Below are 15618 nucleotides of genomic sequence, written 5' to 3' on the forward strand. Positions count from 1 at the left end.
ATTTTAACCCAGGTGTCGTCAACATACCTGAACCAATGACTTGGTGGTGTCCCTGAAAAGGACGTCAAGGCTCTCTTTTCTACCTCCTCCATGTACAGGTTGGCAACAATAGGAGAAACTGGAGACCCCATAGCACACCCATGTTTCTGCCTATAATATTGCTCCCCATATGTGAAGTAGGTTGACTGCAGGCACAGTTTCAAGAGTTGACACAGTTGTTCTGTGGAAAGTGTGGTCCTGCTGCTCAGAGTGGTGTCTGAGAGAGGAGTAAAGGAGGCCATCTTTGTGAAAAGAAACCGTCCATCGTTAAACAGGGGTGGAGGCCTACGTGTTCAATTGTCCCCCTCTTACAATGCTGTGATTGCTAGTATCACTCAGCCCTTTGTGAATAGTAAACAGCCATCAGTGTGCTAATGATCCATTGTTAGGCTGATGGTCCTTCTTGAGCATGTGATCAGCTGGTTTTGGTTGTCAGCAGCAAAACTGGTTGATCCACTCTGAGAAGGTGCTATTTAAGAGACTGAGCTGAATACAGCACCTCAGACTGAGGAAGTCTCTCGGATGAGAGACGAAACATTTCTATATTTTTTTGTTGTTTTGCTTTGTTTTGTTTTTTTGAATGTCCAGAGGACCAGATTTAACTTTTTTAGATTTTTCTACCTGGATTATTGAGCATGCATCAGGGTAACCGTAGATGTTTAACAACCCATTAAAATACACCAGAATGCAGGAAATGGCATCTACTTTATTCAAAATTTTCTGGGGGAGGACCCCTAACCCCCCCCCCCCCCCAGTGTGTCCCTCCGCATTATAAATGTTTCTGACACCAATGGCCACCACTCAAGCCAAGAGCCATCAGCACTGGGGGCTAAGCACCCCTAAAGGGCAGATTGTAGAATCACCCCTGTTGGGTGTACATTAATGGCCACCACAGCCAACAGACCTTAAAAATACATAAATGACAATAACTCATTCAATTTTGTAATCATTGAGGTAAAATGTGGTGTGGTAGTAGCTGAATGTCATCCCAAACATCCCAAGCACTTTGGTTGGCCTTGTCACTGTTTTAAGTGCTCTATAAATAAAATGGTATGGTATAAATTAAGTGTAACACAATGCACAACATCTTAGTTTAAGACATTGGCATTAACTGTTGGGAGTCAACTCACTTTGTTTGTTCGAAAAAGACCTCATGAACCACTGAAAGTAAAGTAAATGTTGGCTGAATGTCTAAAACTGATCACCTTTTGGAGTCAACCCGTTTTAACATGGCCACCACAGCTAATCAACTTTGGCCTAGACCAGGGGCCTGCTACCTTTGCAATAAAAAGAGCAATTTCTGCCACTTTGCTTACTAATTACGATGTGTCTGGAGCCATAAAACCTGCTACAACTCCGTACTATCAACTGGTGGCTCATGGACCACTTGAAGATGGCTTTTCCAGCCAGTGGGGGTGATATTATAAAAGAAAAATGTCTAACAATTATTAACATTTATTGATATTTTTACATTTTATTACAGAAGAAAATACCAGATTCATGTAAAGAAAGAATTTTTTTTTTAACAACTTTATAAAAATTTAAACAGTGAACTCTGCAGGCCGATGCGAGTTCTCTTAATTGTTGAAGAATTACGTTTCCTACTTAAAGCATAAAGTTAAAATCAGTTTAAAATTAGGCCAGTTTGTTGGATATCCAATTACATTTTTAAAGAAAAATGAATACTTTTGTTTATTTTGACTTTATTTTTTGTGTGTGTTATTCTTAGTGTTATCAAATATTCCTTCTTGGCAACTTGTCTTCAAGATATTCCAGAACATTCTGGTGGTTTTGAGAGAAAGATCACGCTGAGAGACTGGAAGTCGATTTAAAGTGGCTAACAAACTACTAGCATGATGTAGTCCACATGTTTTACACCTTGTATTTGTAATATCCTTCACATATTTGAAAATGACAGGAAATCTGCTTAAACTAGCCATTTTCACTGTTGGTAATATTTAAATAAAATTCAGTTTTATTAGTTTAGGTCAAAGCCTGAAAGAGCCGCAGCAGAGGGACCAAAGAGCCACATGTGGCCCTATACTTCAATGATTTTTTAAGACACTGAGGCAAAAAATGTGACCCCTGCTGACAAAATGAGATGAGCTGAATAAGAAAAAAGCATGAAAATATTGATTTTGTTGTTGTAACTGAGGTTTAGTAATCCCAGTAACTTTAAGAAAAACAAATAATCCTCCTAATATACTTTTAAGTCAAAGTTTTCTAACAGGTATGTCTTCGGAAATAATATTTTATCTTCTAACATTTAATTTTCTTTTAAATTAACCCCTTTTCTCTGCGGGCTGCCACGAAGCTGGGAAATCCCTTCATAAAATGTTTGGATTCATGGTGAAGCTTGGGGATTCCCCTTTTTAAATATAGGGCTGTAATTCCTGATGACATCTTTGGAGTTTTTAAAGTAGTTTAACAGGCCAAATGATGAATCCCAAATTGCAACAACCCACAAACCATTTTGAAGATTTTGAAATGGAGAATTTGAAAATAATAACAACTCAATATTTAAAAAAAATTCCTCAATGGGACTCATTTTGCCAGCATGGGTCACAAATTTTGTGTGGTAGTAGCTGACGGTCATTCCCAATACGTACTCCCAAGTCTTTACAGATCACGAGATAAAAATGAACATATATAAACATAAAAATTTGCAGTTATTTCCAAGATTTGACCAAAATGACTTGTATGTATTCCTTCCCTTTTTAAGTTAATGGTCATGAGTCACTTGTCTATCACAGATTCCTTATGAGGGTTATTTCGATTGTGGCTTTCATGCTTACCACTCTGATGCTCCTTGCAATCACAATCACACCAGCAACAACCAGTCCTGTACTGACGTTCTGCATGAAAGAGGAGAAAGTAGATGACAGGATGAGTGAAATTTTACACCCAGCTGTGCTGCCCACTGATTATGACAGTAACATAAGAGCACTTCAGACTGCTAACAGGTGATGGGATATCTGGGCACTATTTCTAATCATTAGACACTATGTGATGCAGATGAACACTGCACATCGCACTTCCTCCAGTACTTCCACCATGTGGAAGGAAGTGCTACTGTTCATCCAGCTACATGTGTCGTTGCTTTCAAACAAAGACTCCTACCCGCACGAGGAACAAATTATCGTCAGCGAACTTAGATATAACAGTCACGATGTTACGAGACGCCTTGTTTTCTTCCCGTCTTTGTTGTCTGTCCCTCAGCGCCTCCTCAGTTTCTGTTTTTCTGGAAGACTCCGGCATGTTGTTGACATTTTCTGGAGGCGTCCAAAGCTCCGCCCACGTGTGGGTGGAGCTTCGGGGGTGGAAAAGGCTTGTAAGCAGAAGCTCCACCCCCTCGGCGCTGAAGCGAAAGCGTCAAGTTCACATAAAGAGCTACAGAACATTATGTGCAATCGACTTTGCTCCATTTAAATTGGAGAATTGGAGAAAGCCAAAAGTTGAGGATGCACATGCGCACTGCAACCGAGCATTCCGTTCGGATTTTCTGCACAGTTTGACCACGATCACTCCACTTCTGCATAATTATCATCAATTACGCAACCGAATAGTAACATTTACGTCTATTAAAACTTCGTGCCAACAACCGCGTTCCTCCTGCTCAGATTACTTTGTGCATAATGACAGCGGCAGAGGTCGCACGGTGAGACATGTTAAGTAAGGAGGGACCACCGTGTGACAGATGCACTAAAGCTCTCATCTTGTAAACTGTGAAGTCATGGAGCTTCTTGAAGCCGGATAACGCCTCCATCAACACAAATTGGCCAATGAGAGCTGAGAGGCAGAGTTGTCCTCCTGGCCGCCATTAAAGAATTCAATCCATGTAGTGAAATAATGGAAATCTGCAGAAGCCATGGATCAGACAGAGAAGAGTAGCCGATGAGTAGCCTCGGAGATTTGACGTTTATTCCGTTTTGAGAACAGTTGTGTTATGACGGAGCTCTGCGGGGGGGTGGTTCGAGGAAAGGAGGGCGGTGTAGCTGATTGTTTTATTTAGCTGGCAGGCTAGCTGAGCTCAGGGGGAGGGGAGAGTTCCTCTGCTTTGAAATTGTTTCAGATCAGGCTAGCTGACATTAGCATTAGCACACCAGGGACTAAGCTTTTGTGATGAAGTTTTTTTAGTTTCCGAGCTCATTTTTCTCATCTCCGGCGTTGGATTCAAGTCCACACTCCTTTCGGGTTGTGATATTTTTGACTGTTTGATCTTTAGGTGCTGTGGCCGCAGCCTTGCGGCTAACCAGATCAGACAATACATTTCAAATAGGATTGATGAATCGAATAGCTGGGAGCCTACAGTTGACGCTTTCTGCCTGCCTGTCTAACGTTAGCTTAGCCACCAGGCTATCGGTGGCTAGCGCCGGTTAGAAGTTGGCTGACTAAATTACAAGTGAACGCTTCGCTGGCGAGCTACACCTATCACTTATTGCCCCGAAGGTGATTGAGACGATGGACTTTAACGTTACCACCGCGCTGTGAAAGGATGAGTTCGTGCTTTGTACCAAACGGGGCCAGTTTGGAGGACTGCCACTCCAACATCTTCTGCCTGGTAAGACTAGCTAGCGTTAGCCGTGATACTGAGAGGCCAGAAAGCCATTTTGGCTCAACAAGCTTTGTAACGTCAGTTGCAGACTGGCGTGAAGGCATCGGGCCTGCAACTCTTTAAATTGTCATTTAGCCAACTTTCTTAACAGAAAACATTGATGCGGCACGGCAACTTTTAACACAGTACGTTTTTACTAGGATGGCGTGTTATTTTGCTCACCGCAATTGTTAGGGTTCACACAGTGTTAGCTACGTGTTTATAAGAGGCTAATTGTTTAAAACACACCCTGTTCTTTTCTAAATTAATGCAGCTCTGCTCTCACATGGAATCTGGACAATGTGAAGTTCAGGGTTTTATGTAAACTTGAAATGTATAAGATTTTTTTTGGAGTATATTCTAGCATGTCAAAGCATTTGTGTTGCCAGACTTGTTCCGATTATTAGATAATAATTAGCTTTCTAAAAGTAAATTGCTCAAACAAGCAGAACTTTTTTTTTTTTTTTACATTGAGTTGACCTGAGCTGTGGATATAATCATATTTGTAGTTCATCTGCAATGTTAGGCCTCAAGTTTAACTTTCTAGCCTTTTTTTTAATTATTATTATTAAAGCGAAAAAAAAAAAAAAATGGTGAATCAAAATTAATATTTTTAAAGCAAATTTCTTAAAGCAAAAGTGTGGTTTATATGTAGAAACTGCATTACTTTGAACTAGTTTTCTTGGAAATATTTGACAACATAATGACATAAATAGTCAGAATATATAATCTATATTAATCACTGGGTTGCAAAAACCTGTAATAAATGAAGTAAATAAAAAGATGTGTAGCATAACGGCTGCAAAAAAAAAAACAAGAAGAAGTTGAATCAAGTAAAGTTTGTAAAGTTGAATGAAAACTGTGTTGGAACTTTGTCCTAAATTTCCATCCACGTAACTTTCATAACACAGAAAACACACGCTGCACAACAACTTGAAAAAATGTTTAAAATGTTCACGAGTGCAGCATAATCCAGTGTTTACACTGATGTTGTTGGAGGAACATCTAGCTACATGTTTATAACAGGCACACCTTTTTTTTTTTTACTAAATTAAGGCTACTTTGGCTTCTAAAACTTACAAATATAAGAAGTTAAATCAGGGACTGTCTTAAATTATTTAAACTAAACATCTTTTTAAACTCATATGTCTTAATTAGTTGTTAATTCTATGCTTAGATACTACAAAGTTCTGTTTTAAGGTGTGTTTGTGGTGACAGATTTATGACAGAGGGCCTTACTTATTAGTCTTTAAGAGTTTGGGGGGGAAAAAATAAAAAATTCTCAAAATGAACAATTCATCTTATTGATTTATATATTTTAAATGAACATAATCTCTCAGGTGTCTTTTGTTACATCAAGCCTTGAGTTTAGCGTTTTATCCATGAGGATCTTTGTTTTGGAGGTTTTTTAATTGAGAACATACAGATCCAGCCTCACGTGCGCCATGGGTCACAGTGTCTCAGGTGATGGAACACGTTGTCCATTAAGTTAAGACTGCAGCCTCTGTCTTTACATGGTGTGTTTTTGAACAAGACTCTGAACCTCAAGTTACTTCCAGTGCTGACACCTTGCACGGTGTACATCGCCTTGCAAGCTTTAAGTTTAAAAGATGTGTTAAATTAAATAAATAAATCTGTGGGCATTTCTATAACATCTTGCATGTGGAGGAGCTGGCATAGCCCTGAAGCACACAGCTTTTTTTCAGTATCCTGAATGGGAACATAGTTTAACAAATTGGACTTGTTTTCTACTCACAAAGCTTGAACCTGAGTTCATTTGGAAAACAAGTGTAGTTTGAAGTGTTGTCTGTGTGTAGCTTGTGACTTTTTCATTGTGTTTGGAGAAAATCTAGAATAAAACTGGTTGGGGAATCGAGAAACTTTGAATCTTGAAAGGTATTTTTAATAAGATGCATGGAACCCTACAACCGTTGGAACAACCCTCTTTATTTTTATAAATTGAGTGATTTATTTATTTTTGTCAGGGCAGGAAGGGAATTGCTGATAAATACATACATGGTTCTGAAGTTGGCATCTGTTCATTGCCTTTTGTGTTCAATTTCCTTACTTCTTCTCCGTCTTCTTTTAGGCTGATCTGACTGGAATAAAATGGCGGTGTTTTGTGTGGCAAGGACCCACCTCTTCGCCCATCCTCTTCCCGACTGAGGAGGACCCCATCCTGTGTAGTTTCAGCCGATGCCTGGCCGCAGATGTGCTGAGTGTGTGGAGAAGGCACCAGACCCGGGGTCGCAGGGAGCTTTGGCTTTTCTGGTGGGGGGATGACCCCAGTTTCGCGGAGCTTATCCACAATGAGCTCTCGAGTGAGTGAATGCATCATTTGCATGTTTTGTGCAGGATTTGTGATCTTCACAGTATCTTATTTTTAAATAGACAAATAGTGATGGCATTTTTTAGCTACATAAAATCCAGGCAAAGCTTAAGTTAAACATGGTTTTGTTCAGACTATATTGGAGGAGTGGTGGCGCAGAGGTTAGAGAAGATGGGCCTGTGATCGGAAAGTCGCAGGTTCAACTCCCGGTACCGTCAACATCAAAGTGTGGGTGGAAAAGGTGAAACACCCACACCTGCATCCACCCTCATTTGCCCCACTCTGGGCCCCTGAGAAGGCCCCTAACCTCCACCATCTGTTCTCAAAAACAGGTCTCTCTTGAAAACAAGTTCTCTTGACTCAATGAGACTACCTGTATAAATAAAGTGTAAATGGAAAAAGATGCAGAAAGTGCAACATCGACATAAATGAAGCAAAAGCAGGTGGTTGCCAGGTTGTACAGTACATTATTTTAGCTAGTGGGAAAACATTATCCATGAAACTTTAGAGTGTAACATAAATAATGACACTCTTTTTTTTGCTGTTCTTGAGAATTCTCCTGCGTTTGTTTAAATGAGGGGTTCTCAGACATTTTGGGTTCAGGGACCCCATCGTAACCCTCATGTTTATTAAATAATTTTCTTCAATTTGTCTCTCTAATGTAATAGAAATATTTCTGTAGCATAAATATCAGAACTTAAAACCTGTTCTTTATGCGTCGGTACAATTTTTATACTTTTAAACATGGGTGTTTTTTTTGGTTCAAGACACAGTTAACAAAATCTTTAATTTTAATTTCCAAAAATTACACTTTTGAGAAAATTAATGGCATCAAAAACACTTTAAAACTTTTACCTATTCACACAATTAACATAAATGTATCACCACGTCAAATTATTACAGAAACTCTTCACATAAAACTGAACAGGATCGTAACAGCAGTAGTCATTAGGGGTGTACGATAAATCGGCCCCGATCTTTTTAACTTTGGGAAATCGGTAATCGGCCGATACTTGCATGAGAAACCGATTTTACCGATTTAAAAAAATAAACACATTTTTTTTTTAGTTTTAACAACATTTGTCTGAACTTCATTTTTATTTCAGAGCACTACCTCATGACCAGTTAAAACAAGTTTGTATTGTTTCTAGGATATTGTTCAAGGGTATGTTTTTCAATACAATAAGATTGAAAATTGAAGGTACATTGTGATCTTATAACACCTGACCGTGTTGCATAGAAAACAAAATCGGAATCGACAGGTCAGACTTTTGAGAAATCAGTGATCGGCCAGGAAACTGCAATCGGTGCACCCCTAGTAGTAACAGGGCTTCGTCAACTGATCTATGCCAGAAAGAAAAGGGCTGGAGTGGGGGTCCTCCCCCAGAAAATTTTGAATAAAGCAGAAGTGATTTCCTACATTTTAGTGTATTTTAAGGGGTTGCTAAACATCTACGTGCTTGTAAAATAAAAAAATATATATATTTTTTTGCGGCCCTCCAAGCACCAGCTCGCTGACCTCCATTTGAGAACCATTGCTTTAAATAAACTGAAAGAAAAATATATTCTTAGTGAACCACTCGCTGTTTGGTGGTTTATAGTTAGAATTTAATATTTTAATTTACATCTTCCTTTCATTTTCTGACACAAATTGCCTCGTGTCGTGGCAAAGAAAGTCATTCCCCTGCATTGCTGCAACAGGTTTGCACTTTTACAATTAGTTCCAATAAACGTCTCTTTAAACGTAACAGCACAGTGGTTAGTTCCTGTTTGACACCACATAGCCACACCATTTTCATATCTCTGAGGTGACAAGATCATTTCTCCTTGGCATTGTTTCAGGGCCCTCGAGGCCATGCCATTAATCAAACTTATTGTCGACTAGTAAAGCTCATACTTGCAGGCATCGCCAAGGAAACGAACCATATGCATTACGGCCACAACTACAGAGAACAGCTTGGGTTTGAGGGACGGCAGAGGTAGCACTGATTTATTCATTTTGTAAAGGTGTTTTACACACTGTTAAAAATGTAAGTTTTTAAAGTGACTTTACTTCTTTCCCACTTCCACATCTGTTAAAGAACGTATGTATTTGTTTGCAAACTTAAATCAGAGGCACCCAACGCAGTTTAGGAATAATTGTTGATGCTGATAAGAGCGGAGCTGCTGCTGCTCTGATGGAAAACTGCAGGAAATGGAGCCCAATTTGTGGGTTCTTTGTTCGTGTTAAAACATGTTTGGTGTTTCACAGTCAGATTTATCATTCTGAACTGTGGAAGGGAATTGAATGCATTTTTAATAATGCAAAGTTATTAAAGTACAGCTGGTTTATGGTCTTTAAAGCCTTGTGGAATTCACTGAGGCTCAAGCTCACATGACTTTATTAGTCCATGCTGTTGTTCATCTGAGCTATCTGACACGGTCTTCATAGTTAGAGTTATGTTTAACCCTATTTTTTATGTAATTTATTTGAATTGAAAATATTTTTATGGGGCTCTCACACTTACTAGGCTTTCTGTTTACTTTAGAGGATCGTAACTATTACAGGCTGTCAACACGTGTTATATTTAATACATTACTCCTGATTTGAAACACTGATTTTCATGTACGCATTTGGAAGAGGATGCAGTCTTTCTTGTGATTTTTAGTCCATGCCAGATTTTATCAGTTATGTGACTGCTAAAATCAGATGTTCGCATATATTCAAATTGGACTCTTCATGCGTTGGTATGGCCAGTTTGCAAACCATGCTAAGTCTTGAAATTTGTAAAGAAAAGCTTTTTATTATTAAACCTTTATTTATACAGGTTAGTTCCCATTGAGCCTCGAAGACTCATTTTAAGAGAGAACTGTCGATTTAGCACGCCACTTTAGGTATTTAATGTGAGGCAGTCGTCTTTACATGGAAGTTTGTTTATAGTTGTATAGTTTAGTTGTGTAAGTTACATTGTAGTTGTATAATTTAATACATTTGTTTGTTTTAAGGTGAGGAGGATGGCGAGTGGGACAGCGGCCTGTCCTACGAGTGTCGGACACTCCTCTTCAAAGCCATTCACAACCTGTTGGAGCGCTGTCTCATGAACCGCGGCTTCGTTCGCATCGGCAAGTGGTTCGTTAAGCCATACCAGAAGGAGGAGAAGATCATCAACAAAAGGTGTGTTCTTTATCCCAACGGCAGGAAGCTAAAATATTACATAAATCATACACATCCTGTTTATTACGGGTAAGTGTTGGTAAGTAGATTTCTACGTCTCATGATATGACGTATTTGAAGGAAACATATCTCAAGCTGCGTTTTATTTTTTTCTGACTAGTTGCACATTTCAGTGTCGAGCTGCTGTTAATGATTCTCAGTCGTTCTGCAAATGTTTAGAAGAAATCATCTGCAATTGAGGGAAGAGTTCAAAAGGTTGCCAAGTCAGAATTCAGCTAAAATTTTAGATCACAATTAAAATGAGTATCAGCAAAAAGCCCTCTCATCTGCGTAAGTGCTCTGGATTTTAAAAAATGACACAATAAAGCACATTTAGTGGTGTTAAATGTGGCATCAGAAAAGTGTAATAGTTTGTGCTGACAAGCCTAATATTAGTCAGTGTCTGGTGTTTGTTTTTTAACATTTAACATGTGCTTGCACAGTTACATTAAAAGTGACAAATGTTGAACAGAAATCAACTGCAAACCGTTTCATTTATTTATTAACATTTTGTTATAACTAAAACATTAACTGCAGAGCATCTGCTGTCTGAAGTTAAACTTTAATAAATGTTTCTTTTAATTTAGTAGACGATCTGTTTTCAGTCGTTATCATTTTGTTTTGGACAAACACATTTGAGTTGTTTGCAAGCGTTATTGAACAAAGATGGATTTCTCTTTCCATTTTCACAATTTGACACTATTCCCTGAAGTCTCTGATTTTCTTTGCACAAGATTTACAGTACCGTTGCTCTTTTATAATGCAATGCCTGTTTTGTTTTTCACTCTTCCTCCCTCTGTGGTTGGTATTGTGTGTTTTGAGATGGTTATATTCAGATAAATGAACATAAACTTTGACAGGAGCCTTTAGCTTTAGTTTTCAACAAGACAAGCTCTGGCTAGCACTCAGTAAAACTAAACAACACATGTTGAACACCCTGGTTTCCTCATCTATAATTTAGGCATGATTATTTGGTATTGGTTGATTTACATCTGGTTATAAAGGTAACACCAGTCACTTCACTGTGGGTCCATTCCTTTGTAACAATTTACAATTAAATTCAATTCATTTTATTTATATAGAGCCAAGATGCAACAGAAGTCATCTCAGGGCACTGAACAGAAACAAAGTTCATGCTCAACAGAAACATTCTTATATAAAAATTATTTTTCTGAGGAGCAGACTGCTTTGAATTTAACTTCGTCACAGACTCATCTTGAAGGCAACAGTTTATGCGCTAATTTTAGAAGCACTTGCTTAATTGAGCTAATTTCAAGCAATTAATGCCTAATATCATGAAGTCAGCTTCCTTTAATGAAGCATTTAATAACAAAAGTTGGGGGAAAAAACTAATAATATAATAAAATAATGACATTATTAGAATATATTATATATATTAGAATTAATGAAGCATCATCTCCTAAATTACATGAAGTATGTGACTTTTGAATATAATTTGTGGAGGTTTTATTGAGTTTTAACAATGAGTGGTTTCTGCAAATCAGAAAATTGCGATCTGCAACTAAACGTTTGTTTTAAACTGAGAATCACAGAACAAAGTGACCTAATGAATTCAGCATTTCTTTAATCGAGATATAAAAAGGTTAAAATAAGTGAACATATTTAATGTTCCTTGTCAAATAAGTGATTCTTTAAATTGTTCCTGTGATTTAGTCAAATAAATATTAGTAATCCAGTTACATCACTTGTTAGTGATGTCGGCACCAGGTGGTATTAAATGTTTGCAAAATCATAAAAAATTATTTTGTCGCACATTTACTCTCAGTTTAGAAAAGCCGTTTGTTTTATGTTCACATATAAATGTATCCAGGCTGATTTGTTTTTGTTGTTATAGAATGAAAATGATTTGCGGACCAGCAGTTTTCTAGTTGGATCTAAATCTGGTGCCGTTTTCTCTTATTGTTTGATTTTGAGGCTGCTTACATAGATTTAATGTTTGCTCTTGAAAGAAGGACCAGGGGAACCCTAGTTTCCCAACGAGCTAATTTAAGCCTCAGCTTTTTGGCCGTGTTCACGCGCATTTGACGTCCAGCTCCATCTGGCTACCTTCTCGTTAAATTTCATGGAGCTTTAGCAGCTGTTGTATAAGGGGATGTGATTTATTGCTCACTTGTGTTCATTTTCTCTCTTTTATATTAAGAGATCTGAACATAAACACAAAACGAGCGCTGACACCTCCACACACACACACACACACACGCGCAGCGGCACCTTTAGCAGAAGTGTGTGTGGCAGGCTTGCTGTCGCCTGTCTGCCGTCTCTCGCTGGTAAACACAGCAGTCTTTGGAAAATGCTGAGTGAGCACTGTGGTTTTACAGCAGCCATGTCAACAAATACTATTTTAGTGCTTTTAGCTGCCTGGATCGCCGCACATGGCTCGAAGATGAACGTTGTTTGAACGTTTTAGGGATAAATTCCCATTCATATTTTTGACTGATTTTTTTTCTTTACACAAGTAGAACTGAGCCGTGACTCAAAGTGACTTGATGTAGAATTGAATACTTGAGTTTAAACTCATCACTGTGTCCCAGACCCTGTTCGCACCTTGCTCTTTGTCTCTTTTTGGTGACTGGACTGCAAGCAGTCAGCCCTGACTGAGAGCGTTTACCTGGGTCTAAATGTGGACCCCACAAACATTCTTGTGATTTGTTGTCAATTACCTGCGCAGTATGAAGATACACGCAGTGCACTGTGGGTGAGCACCAAACAACAGAAAAATTACATTCACACATCTAGACTAAATAATTTTGACATTTTACTTCAGAGCCATTAATCACATTTTTGTTCAGGTATTGCTTGATAAACTAAATTACTTAACAGACACAATATAAAAGTAATAATGGAGCATACAGTGATTAGTGACTTCACAGAGCTTTGTATCTCAGGATAAACTGAGTTTTTTGTATTTGTAAAAGTCCACTGCAGTAAAACTGTTGACATCCTGTTTTACACAGCTTCCTTGAATATAATCCATCCATTATCTTTACCCGCTTCTTCCTTTTCGAGTCACGGGGGTCACTGGTGCCCATATCTAGCAGTCACTGTGCGAGAGGCGGGGGACACCCTGGACAGATCTCAGTCCATCACAGGGACACATGGAGACAAATGAGCCAACCATTCACTCACACTTGGGAACAATTTAGAGTTACCAATCAGCCTAACATGCATGTCAACAATGTTAATTTGGGTGAATACAAAGTAACAAACTGCTGCTCAGACTTGTCCTGGGAGTAACACATCACATTTTAACACAGTGACCACAGTGGGGCAAATCAGCTTTAAAACAATCAGAAGTAAGTAAACTTTATTTATATTGCACTTTTCATATATACAATCGCAAAGTGCTTCCAAAAAAATACAAAATACAGGGTTAAAATAAAACAAAAACAATAAGAACAGTTGATAAAAAGAGTAAATTAAACATTTAACTAAAAGCTTGTTTAAATAAAAATGTCTTGCGCTGCTTTTTAAAGAAATCAACAGAGATGGTCACACGAAGAGACGGAGACAGGGCGTTCCACAGTCTGGGGGCTACAGCCTGAAAGGATGGGTCACCCTGAGTTTTAAACCGGGTCTTATGGACCTTTAGGAGGTTCAGCGCTGAAGAACGAAGGGTGTGGGCTGGAGAACAAGGAATCAACATTTCAGTGATGTTTTGGGGGGCCTGTCCATTTAAAGCTCTAAAAATCAAGACTAAAATAAGAAACAAACAGAACAAATAAAGGAGAAACTCACACTTTTTACTCTAAATTCCCCCAAATTTACTTTGTTTTTTACTTTTTTTATTAAGAATTTTGCTAAATCCTTAAAACTTCAAGTAAAAAAAAACATCTTGAAAATTTTGCACAGTTAGTGAAACCAGACCATTAAATCTGTTTTTGTTTTGTAAAATAAACGGTATGTAAGGAATAATGTATTGTGTTCACTGTCGGGTTTTCATCTTTTATTTTTTTTAATTTATAAGTCAAAAGAAGATTTTGTTGTTGAGATTTAAAACATTTAATTTTGTGTCTAATTTTCCAAAAAACTTCTCAATGCCTCCTTTGCAGCGAGCACCTGTCTTGCGCGTTCACCTTCTTCGTTCACGGTGACAGCAACGTTTGCACGAGTGTGGAGATCGCCCAGCATCAACCTCTCCAGAGACTCAGCGACGAGCACCTTAGCCTCGCGCAGCAGAGTTCCAGCCCGCTGCAAGGTAGGATCACAGGAGTTTGGGATATTAGTGAGGATTTAAAACGTTTTTCTTTGTTTCGGTTAGTGCATGTATTTTATGTGCGATGCAACTCCTCTGCCCTGCAGTTATCCTCAGCCCATATGGTTTGAACGGGACTCTCACCGGCCAGGCTTTCAAGATGTCAGATCACCCTACTCAGAAGCTCATAGAGGAGTGGAGGCAGTTTTATCCCATTTGCCCCAATTCCAAGGAGGCCCAAGAAGACAAGATGGATGATTCAGACTGGGAGGATGACTCCCTGGCAGCTGTGGAAGTCCTTGTCGGTAAGGCTTTATAACTATTTACGAAGGCAGCGATGGGTGACGGGAATGTAAGCAGTTGTCCCTGAACTTGGTATGTATAAAAAAATCTTTATAAGATGACTTTACTTACACAGAACTTTTTATGTTTAAATAAAGTCATTTACCGCACCGACGATCTGTCGTCATTTGACCTATTTTGAGTGAAACCGCACCTTACTCTCTGCGCTTCTGCTGTTCATTTACACAACACTAGTAGCCCCTGCTCTTTGAATCCGGAGGTTTTGCAACCCACCTCTCAGAGTGGAGGTTTTCGGGGGATCTCCCGCAGAGGTGTTGTGTTAAATCACATGCGCACACACACACGCGGACCGACGGCATATTTCTATCAACAATGGCGGCGGAGTATAACGCACTGCTTTCTGAGCTACGACTGATGGAATATATTTTGGGTCTCGTAGTTGATTTACGCAGGAATTTAGCTGCTGTGACTGACATCTGTGTTGGGAAGAGAGAGAGAGTCGGATCCAGTTCTAATATCGCTATTTACTGAACGAGCCTGTCGAGGCAGGTGGATATTTCACGCATCGCGCTGGACTATAACATACTATATGTGCTAAATAATAACAGTTTAACAATAATAAACAGTATTTATGTTAGTGTGTGAGATATATAATGAAGACACATCACATGTTGTTAAAGTTGAAAATGAAAACGTCAGGTTTAATTTTTATTTATTTATTCAACACCACTAACTGTATGTCACACAAACACTGATAATTAAACTGAACACACTATTAAAAACACGTTAACTGAACTGTAAACTACATTAATGAACTGGACTCTGCTCTCTGTTGTCATCCTGGATACTGACACCATGTTGTTTATCTGGCTTGTACAGGCTGTCACTATTTTGCTTAATGTAGCTTAAAACATTGAAGGGATTAAATAAAAGAATTGATGGAATTT

The 15618-nt window shown here is 38.6% G+C and overlaps 2 protein-coding genes across 2 annotated transcripts in view; one reads left to right on the forward strand and one right to left on the reverse strand.

The window, feature by feature from the left end:
• c18h3orf33 (c18h3orf33 homolog (H. sapiens)) overlaps positions 1 to 3336 on the reverse strand; it is a 12004-nt gene extending 8668 nt beyond the window's left edge. Inside the window, exons 1-2 of the mRNA XM_037678224.1 lie at positions 3160 to 3336; positions 2835 to 2894 (exon numbers count right to left, since the gene is read on the reverse strand). Coding sequence (XP_037534152.1) covers positions 2835 to 2894; positions 3160 to 3297 — 198 coding nt within the window. The 5' untranslated portion in view covers positions 3298 to 3336. The remainder of the gene's footprint in view (positions 1 to 2834; positions 2895 to 3159) is intronic.
• A 771-nt stretch (positions 3337 to 4107) lies between these two features.
• The window catches only part of LOC119410681 (mediator of RNA polymerase II transcription subunit 13-like), a 35740-nt gene continuing 24229 nt past the window's right edge, over positions 4108 to 15618 (forward strand). Inside the window, exons 1-5 of the mRNA XM_037677566.1 lie at positions 4108 to 4600; positions 6723 to 6954; positions 9948 to 10116; positions 14226 to 14371; positions 14476 to 14673. Of these exons, the coding sequence (XP_037533494.1) occupies positions 4535 to 4600; positions 6723 to 6954; positions 9948 to 10116; positions 14226 to 14371; positions 14476 to 14673 (811 nt within the window). The 5' untranslated portion in view covers positions 4108 to 4534. The remainder of the gene's footprint in view (positions 4601 to 6722; positions 6955 to 9947; positions 10117 to 14225; positions 14372 to 14475; positions 14674 to 15618) is intronic.

The sequence above is a fragment of the Nematolebias whitei genome, chromosome 6 (genome assembly GCF_014905685.2).
Source record: "Nematolebias whitei isolate Nwh7 chromosome 6, NemWhi1, whole genome shotgun sequence".
NCBI lineage: Eukaryota > Metazoa > Chordata > Actinopteri > Cyprinodontiformes > Rivulidae > Nematolebias > Nematolebias whitei.